At 35.6% G+C, this 23,820-nt stretch overlaps 1 protein-coding gene across 2 annotated transcripts in view; it reads right to left on the bottom strand.

Moving 5' to 3' along the window:
- VWA8 (von Willebrand factor A domain containing 8) overlaps positions 1-23,820 on the bottom strand; it is a 183,037-nt gene that overhangs the window by 121,475 nt on the left and 37,742 nt on the right. For both annotated transcript variants that reach the window (XM_063149370.1, XM_063149371.1), the window contains exons 6-14: positions 22,325-22,489; positions 21,881-21,930; positions 21,452-21,560; positions 18,605-18,709; positions 11,434-11,565; positions 9,994-10,128; positions 9,836-9,913; positions 5,057-5,217; positions 3,820-3,933 (exon numbers count right to left, since the gene is read on the bottom strand). In XM_063149370.1, the coding sequence (XP_063005440.1) occupies positions 3,820-3,933; positions 5,057-5,217; positions 9,836-9,913; positions 9,994-10,128; positions 11,434-11,565; positions 18,605-18,709; positions 21,452-21,560; positions 21,881-21,930; positions 22,325-22,489 (1,049 nt within the window). The remainder of the gene's footprint in view (positions 1-3,819; positions 3,934-5,056; positions 5,218-9,835; positions 9,914-9,993; positions 10,129-11,433; positions 11,566-18,604; positions 18,710-21,451; positions 21,561-21,880; positions 21,931-22,324; positions 22,490-23,820) is intronic.

Below are 23,820 nucleotides of genomic sequence, written 5' to 3'. Positions count from 1 at the left end.
CTGCAAGGCATTAAAACCACCTATGCATTATGAGAGACTTATTTTAGTTTTTCAACTATCCTATTATGCCTCTACTACTAGATTTTCCTATAATAGCTGCCTTTCTGTTCACCACACCAAGAACTCAGCATCTGTGTGTGCTGAAGGGGTATGCCCACACAAACAGGTTATATACTGCATCCTGAGACCAACAAACACTTCACTGCTGGATCTGTAAAGGCTGTGTGCTACCTTTACAGCATCTGTCTGGGTGAAGTAATGGATGATTACAGAAGAAATTCTATGCAGAAGTCTTGGATATGCACTCCTTGGACACACTTACTTTCTGAATTTGTTTGGGGAAATGAATCATGCAATCATTAAATGAATAAGTTATCAGCAGCTATTATTTCCTTCTATGTAAAATATCTTTAAGGACCATCTGTCACTTTCTCAAGGGCAGCTTTTTTCTTCTCCTTAAACTCATGAACATGAATTCTTAGTTTCCTCAGAGGAGCGAATGAGTTCTGCAACCATTTGGTAACTGAACTTCACAGCCAAACTGGCATAATAAAGAATATAGGAAAAAGGACTCTGTGGCCACCACTAGTTACTTTGCAGCTTACAGGCTTTCAGCAGGGCAAGGAGTATCTCAGAATGTCCCAAAGGCAATGCACTGCTGGCACTTGTCACTCCTGAAAGAGCTATTTTATCCACCAGCCTGAAGCCTTTCTTAGAAAAATGGAAATTTTTCTACAGATGTAGAAATGTAATGAAATAATAGTGAACATATTACTCAATGACACTAATTAACCTAATTTAAAATCAAAATATACTTTTTTAGCTCTTACAAAAGTAATAAAACTTCAAAATGTTGTCAAATATATGACACATGAATAATAGTGCTCTAATCTGCAAAAACTGAAAACAATCTGAAAAGCAAACCATACTTTCCTCTTTGTCCATCACCGCTAATAACATCATCATGGGTTTAAGCACATTCACATTCTCTACTGTAATACTGTTTGCATTTGTACACAGAGGCATGTGATTTCTCAAGATCACAGCATGATCTGAAACACCATCCCTTTAGTAAAAAAACCACAAGAAAACATCTTGGTCCTCTTCTTCTTTCTGTTCTACAACACATAAGAGTATTTTGACTATTGAAGCACTAAAGATTAAAGGCACTAAAACTGCAGGAACATATTAATATTCCCTTATTGGAAAATTAAGTAGACAATGTGTCACTCAAACATTACAGATTCAGTCCCAACAAAACTGAGAATGACATCATCTATTCCACAGGCCTGGCAAACAGCAGTCATACTGAAATTACTTTAGTCAAATCCAGCAAATCAGGGTAAGTAAAGCTCAGAAATCCAGCTAAGGCCACTAGTCACAGTCACTGGCATGAAGCAAGAGAGATGTCTCTCATCATATGGAGAGCATCTCCCAGATGTGATTTGGGTAAGAATTTGCCCAACCAGTCTGCTAACAAATTCATATTACAACATACTCTATGTAGCTTCTCCAAAGCCAATGTACTGCAGGCAAAAGAGGGACAGTGAGCACTGCTGGGATTAAAATCTGTGATAAAATTAGCTGTCAGTACCTCAGATATGATTTGATGGATTAATTCTGCTGGTTTCTGCAACACTGGAAGGTACTGAAGTTTGCAGTAACTGACAACTACTGCTGAAAAGGATGAGTAGCAAGGACAAATACAGTCCTGGAATCAAACAGCAATTGTTGACATTGCATCTTGGAGTCAGTTACAAGGCAGTGAGTGATGTTTTCAGAATATGGAAGTCACCAGAACCAGGATGAGGTCCTGGAACACCTTCATTTCCTCAAGGGTTGATGAAGACAACACCCTCTCTATATAGAGGAGTCATCCAGTGATGCTAAAGAAGCACAAAGCCAAAACCAAAGAAGCAGATATATGTTTTCATTATTTTAACTTCGTTTTTTAAAATAAGTCATTACAGGAAACAAAGGCAGAATGAAAACTTCACCTAGGAGGATTCTAAGCAAAATGGACTTCAGATAATTCAGGAGCAAGAATTTTCATCTGCATCCAGGATGGTGCTACATGGTCCCACTGAGCTTCCAGACATAAGAATGACTACACAATGGGGTATCTGTTTGTTTCTGAGACCCCATTTCTGACTAATCAGAAATGCATTCTTGTCTAGTACAACAGACACACTTTGCTTATGGATTAGAGATCACTGTCAGTCAAATAGATAATTAAGAGCTTAGTAACTCAGAAACATTATATTACAAAATATTGAGGTGGTTAGATAAAAGCAGTACAGTGAGATGTGAAGGAAAGAGAGACAGCCTTTCAAGGACAGCAAAAAACCCTGCAACTTTTGAAGTCTTCAAAGTAGCCAAAGCAATGCACAATTACCACTGAACAGCTGAACCAAAAGGTTACTCAATGAGGCTAAAAAGAAGGAAAGTAGATACACAGGTGACACAAAGGAGAAGGGTCTACAGAACAATCATTAAAGAGGACAGCTTGGACAGGTGCTCATGGTCTAACAGATAATGAAGATTAAAGGGAGAGCACTGCCAAAACAGCCACTGTTAGAACAAAAAAGGATGTGCAGGATCCAGATGTACATCTCTATTCTTGTGAGAGAGATTCAATCCACTAGGAGTGGCAGCTCTGAAGATGAATGTGTGATGAACTGTCCAGGTTTTTGGAGTATATTGGATATGAACTAAAGCACAGCCACTGCCATTCTGCCTGAAAGCACGTTGGACAAGACTATGAACACAGAGCAGGGAGGAGACTGGCACAACAGATATATTTCATAGTAAAAAGTGTGATGCAAAGTAGGGATACCATGCTAGGTGGGCCCTTGGAGCTTTTTGCTGCTCTTTTCAAAGTCTGTGCTTAAAATCCTGATAAATAGAACATTTCCTTGATATGTAGTTCTTCACACAAATAAATTACCAGGAAATTACCATCTAGCTAGGTGTATGGCCTCTGCAGACTGGACAGAATTTGCAACAAGTAGGCTTAGAATGAAATTTGAGGGTTTTGTTGGTTTTGTAGGAGCAGTTCTTGCCTTATTTTTTTTAAACCCACTGTATTTTGATTGAAAAGGGAACAAGAAATATGGAAACAACTAGGAGGTAAAAGAAAAGCAGCTTTTCTAAAGGGTAGACTATGGAGGCCAAAGAAAAAAATCAGATTCAGCAAGACAACTGAGAGAAAATGTGTGGCATATCATGAGTGCACCCCTGCTACAAACCCATCAGGCCTCTTCAAAGTTTGGACACACGCACACCCTGCAGCATAACATTTCTATCTGTGGAATGTTTCTAGCAGACAAGTGGAAGTAAAGGAACAAAAAGAATAAGCATTATGGGTCCCAACCCATCCTTAGGATTTCCTGCCCCATATTAATCATAAATTAAATACCAGCTTTCTAGCTCATGAGGCAAAAGAAAGTAACAAGTAGTATTTAACTTCAATTTAGCTTTATTTTCCAAGACTTTTAATAAAATGTTCCAAAATTAGGTACTATATAGCTTTATATCTATTTTTGTACCTAGTTAAAATTTCTTTTCAATTTCTATCTCCTTCTCTTAAACATTATTGAATATTTTCCTTTTAGTTCAAGCACTCTAAACAGGACATAATTTTGCCATACTACAAAAAGAAATAGAGCTAAGGAGGAACCTTATGTTTAAAAGATGCTTCTCTTAGCAATTAGAAGGAATCAGTTTAACAGAAAAGCATTTTGCTTTTTTTTTTTATTAGAGAAAAACTTATAAAATTGAAATGTTGTTTGCATTCTATAGTCACAGCTGATACTTTACCTCTCCTGTAGTTTCTCATCAGAGAGCTGTAATTCTTCTTTTACGTTTTGATATCTATCTTCCCTTAACAATCTGGTGCCGTCATAGAGAGTCAGTTCTCTGTCATGTATTAGTCTGAAAATAAAGAATAAGCTCTATCTTAATTTTGATTAATTTTTATAATACAGGTACAGCTAAGGGTATTTTTAAAAGCTATCTCAGTTAAAATACACCTCAGTAAAAAGAAAAATGATACCAACTCAAGATGCATCCAGGCATGGAGGTAAAATAACATAAGTTTTGGTGCAAAGTCAATCAACTTAGTTTAAATCCATATGGTAAGAACATGAAAAATAAAATAATCTGTGTTAACAGTGGAGTGTGCATAAATGGCACGAAACTGCTTTTATGTTATGCTTGTAACAAATATACTTTTATTTCTTGAAATGCTATCTTTCAGCTGGCTTTAATGATTAATATACATACATGTCCAGGTTTTATTTTGTGATATACAGAAGCTGACTGTCAAAACTAAAAATCAGAAAGGAACCCTAAACAGATGAAAAGGCAAAAACACAGACAAGTATAAATCTCTGTTCTGTCCTTCTGCACATATATATAATAATAGAAAGAAGAAAATACTTTTGCTGTAACCTGCTTTTAAAGCTCACTATGTCCTCTGATTTGCAAAAGGCAGTATATGATGGATGCATACGAAATGGCATAAAATTTTGACTGAACAGTAAAAACAACTATTAACATAGTATTTGCTATTACTGTGTTCTGTAAAGTTTAATTTATTTTTTATTGAATTATGAAATAATGTTTAGAAAGAGATCTTTGCAATCTTTGCAATACAAAGTATGCTGTGTAACATATATTATAACCTACTTGCTTAGAAGTAGAATGCACTCAAAGTGTTTCAAATGTTTTCTGACATCTTGCATTTAAAAATTGTTAAACAAATATTACTAATTTTCAGATTTCATAATTCTAGAATAAAATCTAGCTCATTCCAAAATTCAAACTCACATTCTATATTTCCAACAGGCTGAAATTTCCTGCATTATTTTAGGTTTACAAAAAATTAAAGAATTGCTTCAGCTCTTAAGCATTGAAACTGTAATGCTCAGCTTGATCTTTACAGTATTCCTGAAGTTCCAAAGCCATATTCACCAGCGGCAGCTTCAGGTCTCAGTATGCATGCGCTCAGTTCAAACACCACGTGCATCCAACCTGTCCAAGCTCCCCTGCTGACCTTTGGAGCACAGCTAGAGTGCCAGGGTTAATTCGGTGAATGCCATCAAGAAGAACAAGCTTTCCTTCCAGAGCTGCAGTGACAAGTGGTGACGGTCTCCAAGCAGTGTCTCCATTTGGAAGAGTGTATCTTTGCTGGAGCAAATCTCTAGCTGTCATATCCTGGAAGTATCAGTCCATCAGAAGAATATAATTATGATTAATTATATACTTAAATTACAAGTACGTGCTTTCTCCTTAAAAAGCTGCTTCTGTTCTTCCCAAGAATAACGGAAGATTAGCAGGAAATCTTCAACTACTTTTCCAAAGAGCATTAGCAATACACACACAAAGCTACTCACAAAATGCTAAATAGTCTCTGGAAGTTCTAGACTTGCCAATATCACCTCTTTGAAACAAGAACAAAAGCTTTTCTCCCCCCTGCCTCTTTAACAAAACACAAGCCTATGACAACTTGTACACAGCCTGTGCACAGAAGGGGGCAGCAATTTACACCTGGAGCAAACAAGAATAATTTCTTTCATATGGAAGCCACCTGAAGGAGCAAAGATTTTATCATTAATCTTGAACACAAACCAGCATGACATTCCACCTCTCAGGAGGAAAATACTGCTGGAAGCATCAGAGAATAATGAACAGGGTAAGAAAGAAGCCTGTAACATAGAATTTATCAAAGGTAAATAGCCTAGCACAAAATAATACTCAAGGAATAAAACCAAAGACAAAATCTAGCATATCCTCCAGCACACATATTTTAGATGTTCCACTACAATAGGTAAGCACGAGAGAAACAAAGACATAATAGTAATTTTGTGACTTGGAAGACTAAATTCATTGCTCAGGCTGTGCTGTGAGCACAACCCAGAATCAGATAAAAACATATTTTCTATTGTAATTGTAGCTTTTGCATATGTCTTTTTCACAACCCTAAACCCTTTGAACTTTAAAGAATAAAAATAGAATACATTACATCATACAGCCTGAATAATTTCCTTTTTCTACATTTCCTTAAAAGCCCTAAAATAACAGTTCAAAGTCTGGTTCCTTCAGTGCTTCCACATTTATCTAATTTAAAGTCACATTCAAATCCACAAAACCATACCATGTTTTTATTGTTGTATTTTGTTTTACTGCTGCGTACACACTTTTCTATACAATTAACGAATTAGACATTAACATTTTTATAAAAGAGAGAAAAATGTGGGCTTAGGACTTGCTTAAGAACTGTGCATTCAGCAGCTAGTAAATGCTGTAATGAATATTTAACTAACACACCTTTGGATAATTCACCTCTAGAGAGATGAAACAACATACAGTGTGAATTGACTGGGAGCCTGGTATGCTGTACAGCATGTCCATCTCTAATTCTAACAATGAGAACCATCCATTAATTTTCGGCAGATAAACTCAGAAGAGCATTTTGTGCAAAATATTTTCTGAAATATAACATTAATATAACATTGTGATTTAAATGGTTGAATGAGATTCAGTTAAGGGATGATTAAAAAGGAATACCACTGCTAACACCTGCACAGTTTTTGTAAGGAGCTTATTTTACGGCTAAGTACCTGCTCAGCGATTTATTGTTTTTATTGATTTACCCTAACTCAATTTTTAAAAAGTTTTATTCAAATCACTAAATATATGATATTAAAACTAATCTTATAATACTGTAATGCTAAAAAGGCCTCCCATTGGAGGGGAGGTCACTGAAGTGTAAGAATTAATTATTCCTCTTATTTTGGACAAAGCAATGGCAACAATATATTGCCTTGTGAAACAAAAAGCTTATTTTAATTTGTAGCAGTCATTTTAACTTATGTGTTTTACATTTCATTGTTTATTTTCTAGAGCAGTTTGTATACAGGAAAAAATATGATTAGGAGAAAAACTAAGTAGGGTAACTTCTTCTGCATTCCCTCTAGTAGCAATACCAACACAAGCTTCCAACCTAGCCTTTTTTCATGGCTTGTAGTACTAATCATGTTCTTGGCAATCATGAGGTGAAGAATCTATGTTTCCTGCTTTTTATGCATATTTGGATTCATCATTTGTTAGTATTTCTCAAATAAAAAACTGGAAGGATTTGGTAAGAAAAAATTATGAGGTCAGGCAAAAAAAAGGTCCTAGAAACAAAAACACCACAGTACACAAACACCAGTGATGTGCTTAGAAAACTGTTTTTGCTAGGGAAGAAAAGGAGCAAGTTGCTGGCAAACTGTTATAACATGACTTCGACTGTTACTTTTTTTCCCCTCTGAAATTCTGGGGGGAGAAAATATTTTATTTTAAGCATTTGGACTAAAAGTTCCCTAGTTACAGTCCACAAAGCAATAGCTGGCTACTGCTTCTCATTTGCTGTTGCTTAACTGCATTAAGAGGCAACTTAAAAACAAACCTTTCCTAATCAGGATGAGTTTCCTTTCTCAGCAATCTACCTACATGGAACTACATATAATGAGAAATACATATAATGATGTCAGATATCACAAATGAGACAGGAACTGCTCTGTCAGCCAACTTAGTATAAGAGATGATCCAAGTTCCAAAAGGTTTGCTTTAGGTAAATTTGATCCTCACCTCACAACACAAAAACTTTTAGAGTTGTTTTTTCTGCGAAATCAATATAGAGAAATACACCTTTTCACATTACTCAGGTCCTTCAATCAACTCCAGCTGCAAAGAACAATGAAGCAAATACTAAAAGTAAAGACTATATATATATATACACACACATATATATACACATATATTAAAAAAATTCCAAGAATTAATTTCTTCAGTCAGCCTGAGTAAAAAAGATTCTATTTCTTCAGACCAAAGGTAAATGTCTCTCTACTCATTTTTGTGCAAAAATTATCAGAAGGTAAATAAATACTATAGAAGAAAGAAAAGCCTCCTTAATTTTCGAAATGAATTTAGGACTGTATGATGTCTCTCTGAAAAAAAACCCCAGAAGACATTTTTTTGAATGAAAGTAGAAAAATATGCTAAATTTACAGCATTATCAAACTTTCATAGTCTTCACTGCTGAATTAGTGTATAAATTTAACATTTGTTCCATAATTAAATTATCCTATTACTTTGTTGAGAAAAGCCCCTGATAGGTTATATATTTTTAGAAAAACAAATGCATTCTGAAATTCTATTTACAGCTCAGCTACATTCATGTATTTTTATACACTGCTTTTTGTAAAAGCTTTTAAGTTTATGTAATGTATGTAACATATGTACGTTAGGAAACATTTATACGTATAGAAACATGTGTGGATCTCACCTAGTCTTGGCTACACAGGAATTTACAATGAAGAAGCAGCCTTCAGTCATTTATTTGCTTTATTGATACTGTTTTGATATCACCAAAAGCCTTTCTATAAAACCCCTTTGCCCTCTGAGCTTGATAAAACCCTGGTGAAACCAAAGCAAATAATTCCCCTCAGTGAGACCTCAAATCCTTTCCTAGATTTTATTTTTATAGGAATTACAGATCCCTTTCAAAGAAAGATGTTTACTAAATGGTTCCACTGTCAGCTCTGCTCATGTGACTCCAAAAATGAAGCCGTCGCTCATATTCATAGAAGCCATACTAAATAAAGGTAGGAAGTTGAGAAACAGTGGCCATGATTTTTAGCAAATAATTATCTAATTCTGCCTGGTGAATACCAAATATTGTATCATGTGCAACAATACAAGAGTTAGGCTGTGCTCACCCTTAAGCAGGTTTGTCAAGTTGCAGAAGTTATTTTTCTGGGATGATTTAAAACTGTGTTTACAGTGACAAGTACAGAGAGAAGTACGCAGAGCAGCTGGACACAGAGTTCTAGCTCAGAAACTATACACCTAATACAAAAGGCTACTAGACAAAAGATAGTAGGCACTGCTGGGAATCCTGGTATATTGTTATGAACATGGCATAACACTGATGAGGATATGTAGACCTGCAACCCAAATCTGCTCCCACTTGGCCACGTTTAAGTATAAGAAAAGGGCAGAAGTCATCCATCTGACTCCAGTTATGCAGACAGAGCTTCAAAGTCTTCGCCCTTATCAGTTGAAGCCACACAGGGGGCAAAGGAAAAGCAGTGGGACCCTGTCTGGGGACGTTCTCAGCACTGCAGGAGAACATAAAATGGACTATCTTTTTTATCATCAGCAGTATTTCTCTTTTCTATTTCACTCCTACTTTTCCAACACTTCAGCCTCACCACCCATCTCTGTCAGTGTTTCTCCCCACATGCCAGTACACTTTTAAATCAGATGCCAGTGCTATTTCTTCCTTTGGAGGTCTCCATGCTGTCTGGGAAAAAATTAAAGCAGAAAAGGGATGGAAGAAAGAGACCAGTGTGTTGCATTAAACCTGATGCTAATGTTTTCCTGCAGCATTGCCAATTATTATTTAGAACTGTATATCCTGTTCTATATGGTGTATTTTGACTCATAAGGTCATACGAGACCCTTGACTTCATATTTTATTTAAGCACTTTCATTCCTCAGGGTTACGGAGACAACCTTACACATGGGATCTCTGTGTGAAAAGCAAGCAGATTAATTAATTCTACTTTTAAATCTTGTAGTTTTTCAGTTTATGCCATGAGGTTAAGACAACCAAAGACAGATAATTCTTTTCAAACAAGTACCAAATGACCACTGGCTATGACATTGCTCTTAAGGTTGACAGGGCTTGGGGCTTGCAAAAACACCCAACACCTTTAGTGTTGTGAGGAAGTCTCTATTTAAGACCATATTTAAAGCATAATCATCCAGCAGATAGTTTCCTTACTTGGTATAGCATGATAGGTTCTATGCTGTATCCCAGTATATCAGCAAACTCCTTGGCAATAACTGTTTTACCACAGCCCTAAAAAGTTAAAAAATATTAATTAGATCACATTCTAAAGATCATGGGAGAGAAGGGAGAATAGAAATTTAAATTCTTACTTTTCCTCCAATTAAACACATATCTTTAACCATATGGGACTGCATCATTTCTGCCAACAGTTGATTATGGCTGGAAGTCCTTATGAAAGTATCTGATCGAGAATGATTTTTTAACATTCCAGTTCCAGCTGGAACCTATAAGAAAAAAAAAGTATATCAAAATGCTAAATAAGCTATACTGTGATAACTCTAAGCTTTGTGTGAACTAGGTTATGCTTGTCCAAAACTACTGTAATATTTCGCTGATAATGGTCATCCATCAAACTTGAAACTGCCACTGTCACAAAACTAAACCCCGTAATTTCTGATAGATAAACTCCTTCACCCACTCTTCATGAAAAAAATTAACAAAATGTGAATCAATGCAATTACAGCATTGGGGTACGCAAAGAACTTCAGGCTGTTCGTGAAAGAGACGTATAATAAAAAGTCACCAATACTCACTGCTCATCAGAGAAACGTGGAAGGGATAGAGCAATTAGTATTGTGAAAATCTGGAGGAACTACTTTGACCCAAACTTTGGAGAGATTAAATTGTTCATATTAAGGCTCTTGCTCCACACTTCCACTTCCTGCTCTAGTCTGGAAACTGTTTCATCTACAAACTTCTTACGCCCTCCTGTTCAGAGAGTATAAGAGAGGCATTCTGCAGAAGTACTTTCAGAATGTATCACCTATATGCAAAATGAAACCAAAAATGTTTACTTCAGAAAATAATTGAATCAAGTTCCTACAGACTCAACTCTTCCTGAAAAATTCCCATTTGCTGTGATTCTCCTCTTCACTTTGTCATGGTACAAACTCTCTTGTGGTATTCCACACCAATGTTGTTATAATCTCTCTGACTCCCACTAATTCACCTTCTTTACAGACTCTCTAGACTCTCCAAATTCAACATTAACTTCAAATTCTCAGATCAGCATCTGTTTCCTGAGTAAGAACTTATTTCACCACCTAGCAGGTCATAAACTTCATTGGAAGAAACTCAAACTAATCATATTTGATGTGATTACTTTGTTCCATTTTCCCAACATCCTGTGTCGGAACATTACCAAGCACTCATTAGATTTTATTTGAAGTGTAAACAAAGACAGACTATTGTTTTTACAAAAAGAAAAAGGGAAAGCAGCATTAAGAACATCATAAGTACTCTCTGCTATTCTAATTCAATAAACCAAAAAAAAAAGAAAATGAATGGCTTTTTCTTTCATCCAAAATGTAATGGAGGAAACTATGACTTTATCTAGAAATAAAATCATGTGCATCCATAAACTAATATTCCAGTATCTAAATGTGTCTCCAATAAATACCATGTGTTATTCTACAGAAAAAAAAGTTCTGTGCAAATGACTTTTACTACCAAGTATGTCAAATTCTTGAAGAGATGAAAACAAGTTAGTGTTTTTTAAAAACATATTTGATGAATATATAAATTCATACCTGGAATGTCACTTCTTTTTCACCAATTTGGACAGTTACATCAGCTTTAAAGGGTTTGTTTCCATGTACACTTTCTACTCTGGTAATCTTCCTGGGAAACAAGTGTTTTTCTGAATCTTGAAGCTCAAAGCGCTGTAAAATTCAGTGGTGAGGAAATAAATTATTAAATACAACTTTCTGGGTTTTAGTACTGTTTCTTCTAAAATAATGCCAGAAGCATATTCATGATTAATTGCTTGCAAAGTCCTAAATCCATTAACTTCAACTTTTACTGTAGATACCTGTGTTAACATTCTAGATGGCCCATATATTTTACATTTAAAACCAAAGCAGAGAGTTTGTATACTTATTCAGACTGTAGTGACAGATATAAATTGAAAATGTCACATCGTGACTTTGCCAAGTCTTGGCCTGACAGTCTAAAATAAAACAAGAAATGAACCACAGCCTTTAGTATGTGTAATAATAAATCACCTATCTCCGCAGCTCATTATAACCAATTGTAGATTTAAACATCTGACTACCAATAAAATAACCAGCAAACATTGCATTTACTTAGTTTCATAGCTGCCTCATACAATGAAAATTGAGGACAATCTGTACAAATTAAGCCTTCTGCATGTTCTGGGTATATCAAGGACAAAACAGGACATATGTTTTCTTAATCCTCTTTCAAGCATTATATTCTTTGTATTTGCTGTACATATAAAGCACGAAAATCATTAAATAACTTCAGTAATGAGAGTCATATTGGGGGAGACTTTATGCACAAAAAAAGCTGATAACTGGAACTACTAAATTCATAGAGCGATTTTAGTCAACAGAGTGAAAGTTGAGTAAACAAAAGAAAAAGAAGTACTGTCCAGCTCATTAGCATTCTTAGAAAACAGAGTTTTTTAAACAGAATTCATAAATGTGAAATCACTCTTAAAATGCATATAGTATTATTACTACTAGGATTCATAGCACTGCCTATTAAAGTTCAAAAACAAAACTGAGACAGATTTTTACAAAAGCTTTTTCTCTTCTTCACTTTAAAAATTTCTATTCTGGAGCAAAAGCTTACAAAAATACTATGTTTAAACACGTATTTAAGATAAATGTGCTTTAGTAAAGGGCTGCATCAAATTATATTCTTATTGTAACAGCTGAGTCTACTTCAGATACCATTAAATTCTTAGACAAAAAGAGAGGACAGGAATGCCTGCTAAGTACTATCTCCAAGTATGATTCTAAGAAACACTCCAACTATGATTCTGTGAAAGCAAGTACCAAATGTTCTCATTCTTATCTTCATTAATAAATTGCAATACTCTTACTAATTTAATGGCATTTTGGATAGAGTTAAGGGTGCTTTTATACAAAACTGCCAACTGCTTGTACACTAAATCCCTTACCAACAAGAGAAAACAACTGTGATTGAGTTAGATTACCTGCACCAGCAGAGGCTGGATACTGGGTAACAAGGAATTAGAGACAGCAACAACAGAACTTGCACACAAAGGTTTAGGAGTTTAAAATTTCTAAGGTATTTTTTGACTGGTTGGGGTTGTTTTGTTTTGGTGGGATTTTCTTTGTTTTTCTGTGTTGTTGTTGAGGGTTCTGTAGCATTGTAGACATTAAGTCAAGGCAGTGAAAGAGGAATGTCTAGGTGCAAATTGTTACTGAATTTACACAATCTACACAATTTACACAATTCATCTAATTAACTTGAATTTATGACATGTAATTACATAGATGTTGCTGAACTGAATACTCTAGTAATTAAACAATCTCACACCTCTAGTAAATACCACACTTACACCTGAACAGGAGCAGCAAACAAAACTGCCTGTGGCTTTCAGACCAAGACAGGTCTCTTTAAATCAGTTATTCATTTAGAATTATGATAGGTAGAAATGGAATCAGAATGGCATAAAATGGATGTACAACACATTAAACACTTCTGCTGAGTCAGAAACAACTTCCTCTACAAAATGTTTGAGCAGATAGCTGCAAAGGAAAAAAAATATTTGTGGTTTGAGAGAACAACTACCAAGCACATTCAATATCAGAAAGTTTAAGAGATACTTGGAAATCCAGAAGCAGGCAGCCTCACTGACTCAGAGGAAAGCAAAAGGAATAGACCAGTGACTAAAAACCAGGGAAGTGGTCTGGCAGCTCATAATCAGCAGGCCACGTTCTGCATGCCTAAGTATATGCAAGAAAAGGCAAACTGTAAAAGTTAGGGGAAAAAGGAAGAGGAATTCTGACCACTTGGAAGCATTGGCAATATCTCAAGATGGAAGAATACACCAGTAATCCAACTGGTCAAAGAAACAGAAAGCTAACATGAGCCAGAGCTGCAGATGACCGCTCAGCCGAGCCCACAAGGCAGCCAGGCTATCCAAAAGAGACATGCAAAGGCTGGAAGATTATCTGCATGGGAAAGAAAGAGAATTTTCCAAAGAACCAGGGGACTGAACTGCTTCACAAGGAGCAAAATAGGAACTGCAAGTGCAAGATGGGATGGATTGATATATGAAGTCTGACAGATTCCACTACAATGGTATGTATTGGCACTAAGAACATCTATTAATGCAAAACCCCGAAGATTATAAAGTATTTTGGAAGGAGTAGGAGAGAAACAAATCCTTTCTTAGAACAAAATTTGCAACAGAAATATCTTAGAAAATAATTCTGAAGAATTCTTTCTTGTCTAGACATGAAATAGAATTCCAGTCTTACAAGCACTCCTATGTACTGTGAGGTAGGGAAAAAGTTTTCATTGAGGAGGTCAGGTAAGATTAAAATGGGTGTGCGAGTGATATAAAAATGAGTAAAGGCAACAAAAAAACTTTTATTTGATATAAGATCAAGACAATAAACACAGAATTAATCAAAGCATGAAAAAAAATGTAGGAAAATTTTAGGGCTTTAGAGTGAAGCTAAAAAAGGATATAGACTAAACGTGACTTGCTCATTTATTAAGACAAATCTCTTCTGTCTGTATTTTTCTAAAATCTCATGGAAAGATTCTCCCAAATAGAAGGTAATAAAACCAAACAGTGGGTGTTTCCAATACTGTGAAAAAAGGTGCACAAAAGGCATGTGAGAATTAAAAGAGTAAACCCAAAACATCCAATAAATCTGCTGTAAAATACTAAACGTTTATGGCACAATGAAGAAATAAGTATAGAAAATGTGGAGCCTCTTATTCCCCACCATGCTTAGCCTAAATGAAGCCAATCAGTTTTATAAAAGCCTCTCAGCTGCATACAGAAAACTGCAGTGCTGTGGGAAACATGCTCAAGCTTATTGTTTGACAATGTTTAACTGGAAGCTGTTTTCCTTGAAATCAGTGATCTCTCCATGTCTCAGTCTTGCAGAGAAAAACCACAGATACTTTAAAATTTAATTTTTACAATTATATTTCAAATGTTCATCTGTCAGTCAAAATAATTTCTTATGCCAATATTTCATGAAAGTACAGAATAATTTTGAAGACCAAAATTCCAACCAACTCATATTTTCCTTTGTCAGATCTTCTGAGTTAAGGATCATCTTTAAGAATAAGAGAACAAATTGATACAGTTGCCAAAGTGCAGAAACTTCAAATAAGGGTAAACAAAGCCACATCACTGGCAAGTTTATTTTGGTACTTTTGTCCTGACTGTTGCAAGCTAGTGAACTAATGAGTGCTGCAATCTGTAGCACTTGTACAAATGCTTTTGTATGTTAAGCACCTCTAAAGACCACTGCTGATGCTGGATTAGTGCACAGTCCTTAAATGCTTTTTTTTTTTATGCTAACTAGTTTGAAACAAGGAGTTACATTAGAATCGAATTTAAAAAATTGGTTGATACACATCCTTTTTTCTTCAACAATATTCCAGGTGGGAATGGAGGGGCAGAATCCCCTCTCTCAGCCTGCTGGCCAAGCTGCTTTTGATGCAGCCCAGGGTACAGCTGGCTTTCTGGGCTCAAAGCTCACATTGCTGGCTCGCCTGAAGCTTCTTATCCACAAACACTCCCAAGAAAATACCTTCCCTCCCAGGGAAGGCATAAGTCAATATGTCACATTATTTCATTTCTGAGCATATGAATTACAAATAATGCCTAGATCTTGGTGTTGCCTCAGTAAGCTAGGTGCATAAGGAAAGAATATCTCCAAGCTGAAGACAACATTTGGGAAGAAAGTGCTTTAAGAATATCGCTTCAGGAAACAGGGACAGCAGTTAACAGCTGCCAAAAGTACCTGTTTGGCATAACCACAGTCTATCTCAATTCTCAGCTCCAACAGGTGACTGGAAGGGAAAATACCCTGAAATTAGGGTTTGTTATCCTATATTACTGTTATCCTATATCCCCCATATCTGCGTCTGAGAGTGACACCTAAACTGTACATTCCATTATCTGAAATTGGGGTTTTTTTTCTTTAAATGTTAGCTGAGCTTAAGAAGTGATTGAATACACAAATTAATCCATCAATGCCAACACACTTCCAGTATTTTTTGGTTTTTTTTCAATTCCTGTTACCACCCAGTTAAGATTAGCATTTCCTTTTACACAAAAAGAAGTATTCAGTAGCAGTTATTACCTGGACACTCTTACAAAACCCATAAAAAAGAGGAGTCTTGCTTCTGGAAGACTCCTCTCCCTCTCCATTCTTATAGAATGCAAAAAATAATCTCTTATTAAAATATATACAGTTCTGGAGCTGCTATTGTTATAACATCATTATTAACAGATGTTTCTCAATACAACCAGTTATTTTCTGTATTTCTTAAGTTTCATTGCTTAACAAGATCTGTGGTGCACAAATAGAATTAAATTCCAAATAAGATTATGTGTATTTGTTGACATAGTAAGTTTGTGAAGGTAGTGATGAGGAAGACTTTTTCTTTAAAAAGAGGAAAATTATCACAGAAAATTCCATGAAATAAGTACTTAAAAGCAGATTATTATTTAGAAAGAAAGTTTTATGAGCCAAATCAATCTGTCTTATACAAGAAGCAAAAGCATGCACAACACAAAGTTAAAGAAAAGAAATAGAAAATTAAGCTGATGGTGTAGAACACAAAGACATACACCATCTGTAACTGAAGGAATAAACAAAACGACAAAGTATTTAAAATAAAGGCATATTAAAATAGAAGTGACTGTTACTGCTCTGCTAACAGATACAAGTCTATTTACACAAAGACGATTGATCTTACAGGCAACTTTAACCAGCCCATACTGTGGTGGAAGGAAAGCATGACACAGAACCACTGGAAGGTCAGGCTGGATGGGACCACAGAGGGTCATCTGCTCCAACCTCCCTGCCCAAGCAGGGTCATCCCAGAGCACGTGGCACAGGATTGTGACCCTATGGTTCTTGAAAATCTCCAGTGACACAGACCCCACAACCTCTCAGGGGTCCAGTGCTGGGTTACCCGCACAATAAAGCAGTTCTTCCTCATATTCAGATGGAAATTCCTGTGCAACAGTTAAAGACAAGTGACAAATTACTTCTGGTCCTGGACTTCAGGCCATACTGGCTTTCTTGGAGAAGTGGTAGGTCGGACCCCACAGGAGTCAGCTTTGATGGTTCAGAAAAGCTAGCAAGTCATTCAGGACAACCTTCTAATCAAATGCAAGGACTGTCCATCCCAAAACTGAGGAAGACAAGTAGGAGAGCAGCCCAGTTACATAGGGAATATAGGACTGAACTCCAATGCAAAAAGGAGGGGAGAGAAGAATGTGTCAGCAGGGATGTCAGGCAAACATTTCCCTCGCACATAAGCTTGGTTTTAGGGAAACCAAATATTTGCTAGCTACAAAGTTGGTTATTTCTAAATATGAATGTAGAAATAATATCTAATTTTCAGGACTGAACGAGCTGGTTAAAATGCTTTAATGCTAATTTTCAGTAACATATGTAACTGCTACAACATATTAAAAGTTAAAGAAAGATGACAATGTGCTTAAGTTTTAAAAGATAAATAAAATAACTCATCATAATTATAGGCTTTGTAAGCTACTATTAGACATGGACAAACCGACAAAACAGATCTGACCAACAAGAAGCAACAAAAAGTAACACAGACCAAATCCAGAGACTAATACAATCTATAATCATGCAATAGCGAATGTACTTTGTACATGCGATATTTACAGTCTTTTTAGAATCTTCTCTTAAACGTCAAATGCCAGAGGTATTTTTTATGCATTACCTTAACCATACAAATAACTATTTTCAAATTATTAACCACTTATTATATAATGAGGACTTTTCTGTGGTCTTTAACTGAGGTCTAAATATTCCAAAGATCATAGAGGTTTCACCTTTCACCATAATAAAATTAACTAGTTTATGAGGGCTTTTAAAAATACTGTTACAAAAGTTTTAAGCATTAGCAATAATGTAGCCATTTAATTTACTTAAGATTCCTGTTTTTATACAGAAATAATGAAGTACCATGACCTGAAGTACCAGGTGCTGAATTGTATCCCCATTCATCTGTTTAGCCCAGAAGTAAATTCTACACCTTTACAACCAGACCCAAGAGCAAAGGGAGGAGGAAGCAGGGGTGCGCAGTTTGTGAGCACAGAAGCTTCATTTTCACTCCCTCCCATTCCTCACTCAGTGCACGTTGTCTGCAGCAAAGACAGCAGGACAGGGCTTTCCTTTGCTTTTAGTTACTTTTTAGCTAGCTGAGGCAGAGATGTTCCCCGGACTGTGTTTGGTTTTTGTTTTTTTTTTCCTCGGAACTGTTCAGCCCTGCTGAAAACCCAGACAAACACCAGGAGCTCCCACCTGTGGCCCACCAGGCACCAGGACGCAGTGATTTCCAGTGCAGGAGGGACTGACAAGAGACTGAACAAGCTGAGCTGCAGCCCATCCAAGGACTCTGAATTTGCCATCTCTTCAGAACAGCAAGAGGTTCCATTGTTTTATGTTCTTTATTTTTCCATGTTTGTGAGTGCTTTGCTTGTTAAATAAACATTTTTTTCCACTTTTCTCAAAGGAGGTTTACCTCCCGAACCAGTTGGGGGAGAGGCCACTTGAATTTGCTTTCTAGAAAAAACCACTTCTGAAGTTTCCTCATAAATTTGCCCTAAACCAGGACATACCATTAATCAGGAGAACTACAGCCATAATCCACCACTCCCTAGAATTATAATATAAATATATATTCAATACTTACTTTTAACATGTCTTTGACTGCAGTTCTGCCTTCCTTTCCAAGGAAAAGATGATAGGGGTAAAGCCGGTCAATAACATGCTGGACTGACATCATAGGAAAGGAATCCTAATTCAAATTTTAAAAAATTGAAGAAATGATTGGCTCATTCTATCACCAGCCATTAACCCAAAATTCTGCACAGCTTTGAACTTAAAATAAGACTGTAAGGGAAATATACAAAGGACCACTACAAGCAGTACTTGACTAGATGTCCAAACAGGCACTCCTCAGGTGTAATTCATTATAATTTAAGTGTTCAAAGTAGATTAGAAGAACTATGTTCTAAAAATTATTTTCTTTCCTTTGCATAAATGGAAGCTACAGTGACTGGCTCAGATACCTAAAGACAAATATGGCCAAGACAGACAAATCCCACCACAGGTAAATGAGTCTCACAGTACTAGAAAAAAAAAACACATGACAAGAAATCTGTATTTCAATAATAATCTACACTTTCACAGAATTTATAGTACTTAATTTTGATTCTATTATATTGAACCTTTTATTTTTTTTACTATCTCCCTATTAGATTTAAGTACTAACTCTTCTGTCAATTGCTGCCTGAACTAGAAACACATTTGACTATTTTGCTGCAGCAGTAAAGAAAGAGAAATGCATTTATGACTACTGAAGACACTCTGCATAAAGCCTTTCCTGGTAGAAAAAAGGCATTTCAAACTCTCTCTCAATTGATTAAATATAGATTGTTTGCTTCAAAACTGAATTGCAAATTTTTAAGGACTATTTGTGTGTAACACTAGTGGAAAACAGTCATTTGACCAGCACTATCTTTTTAAGGCTTCAAAGCAAATAAAGCAATTCAAATAAAATTGACTGATTTTCAGTTATACACTTGGATTTACATAAGCACACAACTGAAAGAAGAGTTCCTTGGAAATGAAACCAGGAGACGCATATTTTATGAAATGCATAATTCAATTTATAAGCAGTAACACTATTTATAATGTTCCACATTAAAAAACCCAGTAAAAATAAATCATTTATTGCACTATAGTAAATGTACAGCTTTAAGGATTAGGGAGCCTTTTATTGCATTTTAAAAGTCCTCCATTTATATATAAAGACATACCATATAATTTTTCCACATTATCTCAAATTAGTAATAATTACAATGGAATGTATAAAATAAGCCTCTTCAGAAAAAGACCTTACCAAAAAAAATCCCTTTTGTCAGGCAGGAGTTCTCAAATTAAGAAATTATGTTTTGGGACTGTGTGACTCTATGACAGAAGATAAGAAACTACTCATCACAATGCACTCTCTTCACACTTTTAAACAGACTAACTAAACTAGAAGCAGAGTATGGCACTGACCCAACATACAAAGGAAAAATGATGTAGCTCGAAATCACTGAGCACAGCTTAGAAATCCAAGTGATTAAAACTAATTCTAAAAGAAACAGTTTCCATTTACCTAAAAAAGACACTGTCATGCAATGTAACAGTTCACATTCTCTAATGTAAAATAAAATGCTTCCTTCACTCCATAGTTTAGATAATAGCTTAGGGCTCATTTTCTTTCTGTAACTCTGAAAGCCATCTGGCATTCATTTAAAAATAATTTTTCACTTTGCAGCTCAAAGAATAAAAATTAGCAATTTATTTCAAAATCCAACAATATTTTTTCCCAAAGCCCTTCAAATACTACTTCATTTCACCGAGCTTGAATTTACACCACCTTTTAATATCTAATGTAGGACCCCTAATTCAGAAAACAAATTCTCTCTGTAAGTATCCAGCACAACTGAGGGGATTGTGCACCACAGTAACACAAGTAATTAATATGCTTTAATGTTTATAATCCAATAAAATATGTAGGAAGTGAAGTGCTGCTAAGCAGTACCATAGATAAAATGACTGCACATGAGACAACAGAGAACTATCTAGAGCTCCTTCTACAGACACCTGCACCTTGGAGAGTGGGTCTGAGAAACTCTCCTGGCATTTTACCCTCCTGGGTTGCATTCCTGCACATGAAAGGGCACAAACCCCTCTCTATACAGATCTCATGTTCCTGACTTTCGTCAGGAGGCACCTTCCATGTTGTCTTTGACTTTTTACCATGGAATTATAAAGTCCAAGGGACAAAGGACTATCCAGGAAAGCAGAAAGACTGACCCAACTTTAGTCCTCAGCTGCCTGACCTGTCCCTGTGAACTCTGTGGATATACAATCCCTATTTCTCTCTGGACTTAGCTGTCAGGAAGCACTGCATCTTTGAGACTGTACAGCTTGCATCTTCACATAATTCTCCATTTCTGTTTCTTCTAAATCCACCAGTCAGCCCAAAGACCTAATGTAGGCCTCCTCTCATACAATTTAACTCTTTCCTATGCCCACATTTGTTTTGGGTACTTTAGGGTGTCAGTGGAGAGCAACAGGTATCTTTGTAATGCAATCAATCTGACTTACATATGTAACATTAAATACAAAGCACTTTTAGGTTGTGGTTTTTATTTCTCTCTACTTGCTACCTCAGTGCCATCAGATAAACTGTACATGCCCTGAAGCCTGGTAAGGTGATTTACCAGAGTGGGTAAAATAATAAATTGAGCTCTAAGATACATATATTTAATAACAACACAAATCTTACATCATACCATACTTTGTTCTTCAGTATTATGCTATATGTTTGGAGACTTTTCTCCCTCAAACTATTCCTAGTGTTTTCAGGTTTTTTTTTTTTTTTAATATTCATGTTAATCTTCTTCTAACAACATGAATAAACCAAATCTAATTCTGAGCAATTTTAAACCCATACGATTTCACAGCACATGTATGCACATACCAAAATCTGAACTGCAGCCGATAAGCTGTCTAAAGGAAAATCTGGAAGTCCCAATGTAGAAGATTCTTGAGAGCAGAGAGTTGTAGCAAAAGACAGGAGCTGAGAAATTCTGCATATGAAAAAGTAATTACAGAGTTTTATACATGCTATCTGTATTTAAAATACTAGAGCATAAAAAGTTAAATATAGTAAAAGATGCTGAAACTACTTCTGAGCGCATACAAGTAAGGTGCGACCGAAGTTCTAAAGCACTAAGGATTCATTATATGAAGGCTGCATAGAAAAAGCTGTGCAAGCATATGCCCACACATATTAAAAATTTCTTCACTTCTGGTCTCTATGCAGTTATAGAGGCACAAAAATAGCATGGAATTCTGAAAGGACATAGTTTCTTCATTCAATTTCTTTTTTTTAATTATGAAAAATTACCTCTCTGTGGAAATGTTTGATCCAATTGAATATAAAAGCTGAAGATGGTCCTGGAAATAGAACATAAAATCACAGAGTAAATTAATTTTGGCATCATATTGTGGGTCACAGGTCATGATATGAAGCATTCTCTATCTTTCCCTCTAATTTAGATATGAGGATTCTATTTACTCCTTGACACAGAATTAATTTTATTTAAGAATAAAAAAAAAAAGATCAAATTCTTTCTTTAATGGGCCGTGCTATGGAATTTACTTTTCTGCTGCAACATTCCATGGCAGCTCTAAGACTTGTCAGGAATTTACTATGCAATACGAAAATATGAAAAATGCACCTCAAGATAAATGTGTTACTCAATAATTCTTTTCAGAGATGAGGTAAGTAAAACATAACATCAGAATATTATCTCTACTCAATACAAATGATCCAGTCTACCACACTCACCTTAAAGGGCAGATGATAAACATCTCTTGCTTGAAATCGAGAGCGGAGGGGTGGATCCAAAGGGTTACCAGAGTACTTAGGTACTGGCAGGCCCAAGGCTATCACTCGAAAATCTTCACTAACCCGAACAATCTTCCATGCATCTAACTCTGATTTGGTATGCTCCTAAATAAATTTAAACAAAGTAACAGGAAAAAAAGAGCCCACATTGCATCATTAAAAACTTATAATGACTAAGGTCCAGCTCAATTAAAAGCCCCAGCCCGTCAGCCTAAATGTGGCAATTTCTCAAATGTTCTCGTCTTTCATGCAATAACTAGAGAGACTTCAACTGGTCAAATCTGTGGATGATAAAAACAAGTTTTTCCAAAATGAACACAGAAAAAACGACTTTCAGACCTTTTTACAAAGAAAAGAAAATAAACTGATCACAAAATATATTTTATTCTAAAACATTAAAAGTGTGCTACAATGAACAAGTTTTTTTCTTCTTTATTTCCCTCTCTTATAAGTGTAAAGGCAACTAAAATCTCCATTTTAGAAGCTCCATTATTCTCCCTCATTAGGACATGAAATGTTGTAGTATGTCAAGTAAAGGATTCTGGACATAAAAAAAATGCTCTCTATCCATATCACACACAGTTAAGTCCTCCCTGAAACTATACATGAATACATTTCCTTCAGACCTAAATGCTCAGTAATTATTCACACAGGAGAAGCAAAATTGAACATTAGTTTATATAATACAATAGTTCCCAAACAACAGAACAACAATATTAAATTTAGCATTGTAGCAAGAGATTTATTTAATTCATATACTATTATCAGTGTGCCTGAGGCCATAGTTTTGAAACATTTAATCATCCGAAAAGTGTTTAAAAGAAGAGAGACGTTTTACAACCAAATCTTAGTTTGAATTCTCATTTTAATTTTTTAAATACAATTACATTTTAAAAGCTTGTTTTTGAAATATAATAATAATGCTTCCAGTAATTGCATCTACCAATTAAATACTAAAAAAATATTTTTTGATGGTACTTCAGCACAGCTGGCAACCTAATATGATGGACATCGGTATCTGAAGGCTTATTGCAAATTTCTTTGCTGTGCCACATGGGTTTGAATCATACACCTAACCACAGGTGTGACAGAATAGAAACATGAGGAAGCAGGTGAGGAAGCAGGTATCAGATTGACAGGTATGTGACTGGAAACTACAGTACATGGAACTAAGGTGCAAAGCACTACTGAAACTGTCAAAAAATAAAAGAAAAATCCTGAAGAGTATCCCTCCAAGCAGTGGGACTCAAAGCCCAAAGAAAGGAAAATGACTTAAAGCACTAATGACAGCAGACACTGAAATCCATTTCCAATCAAAGGAAAAGCCTCTAACCATTTTCTGTAGTTTAGACTGCTGTTTACATATACTTTTGTAAATTAAAGGCCAAACAGCACCAATATACTGACTAGAGATACTCATCTTGACCTCATTCTTT

Source organism: Melospiza melodia, chromosome 2 (assembly GCF_035770615.1).
Source record: "Melospiza melodia melodia isolate bMelMel2 chromosome 2, bMelMel2.pri, whole genome shotgun sequence".
Taxonomy (NCBI): Eukaryota; Metazoa; Chordata; class Aves; order Passeriformes; family Passerellidae; genus Melospiza; species Melospiza melodia.
The sequence above is the reverse complement of the archived record's forward strand: the minus strand, read 5'-3'. Positions and strand labels throughout refer to the sequence as shown.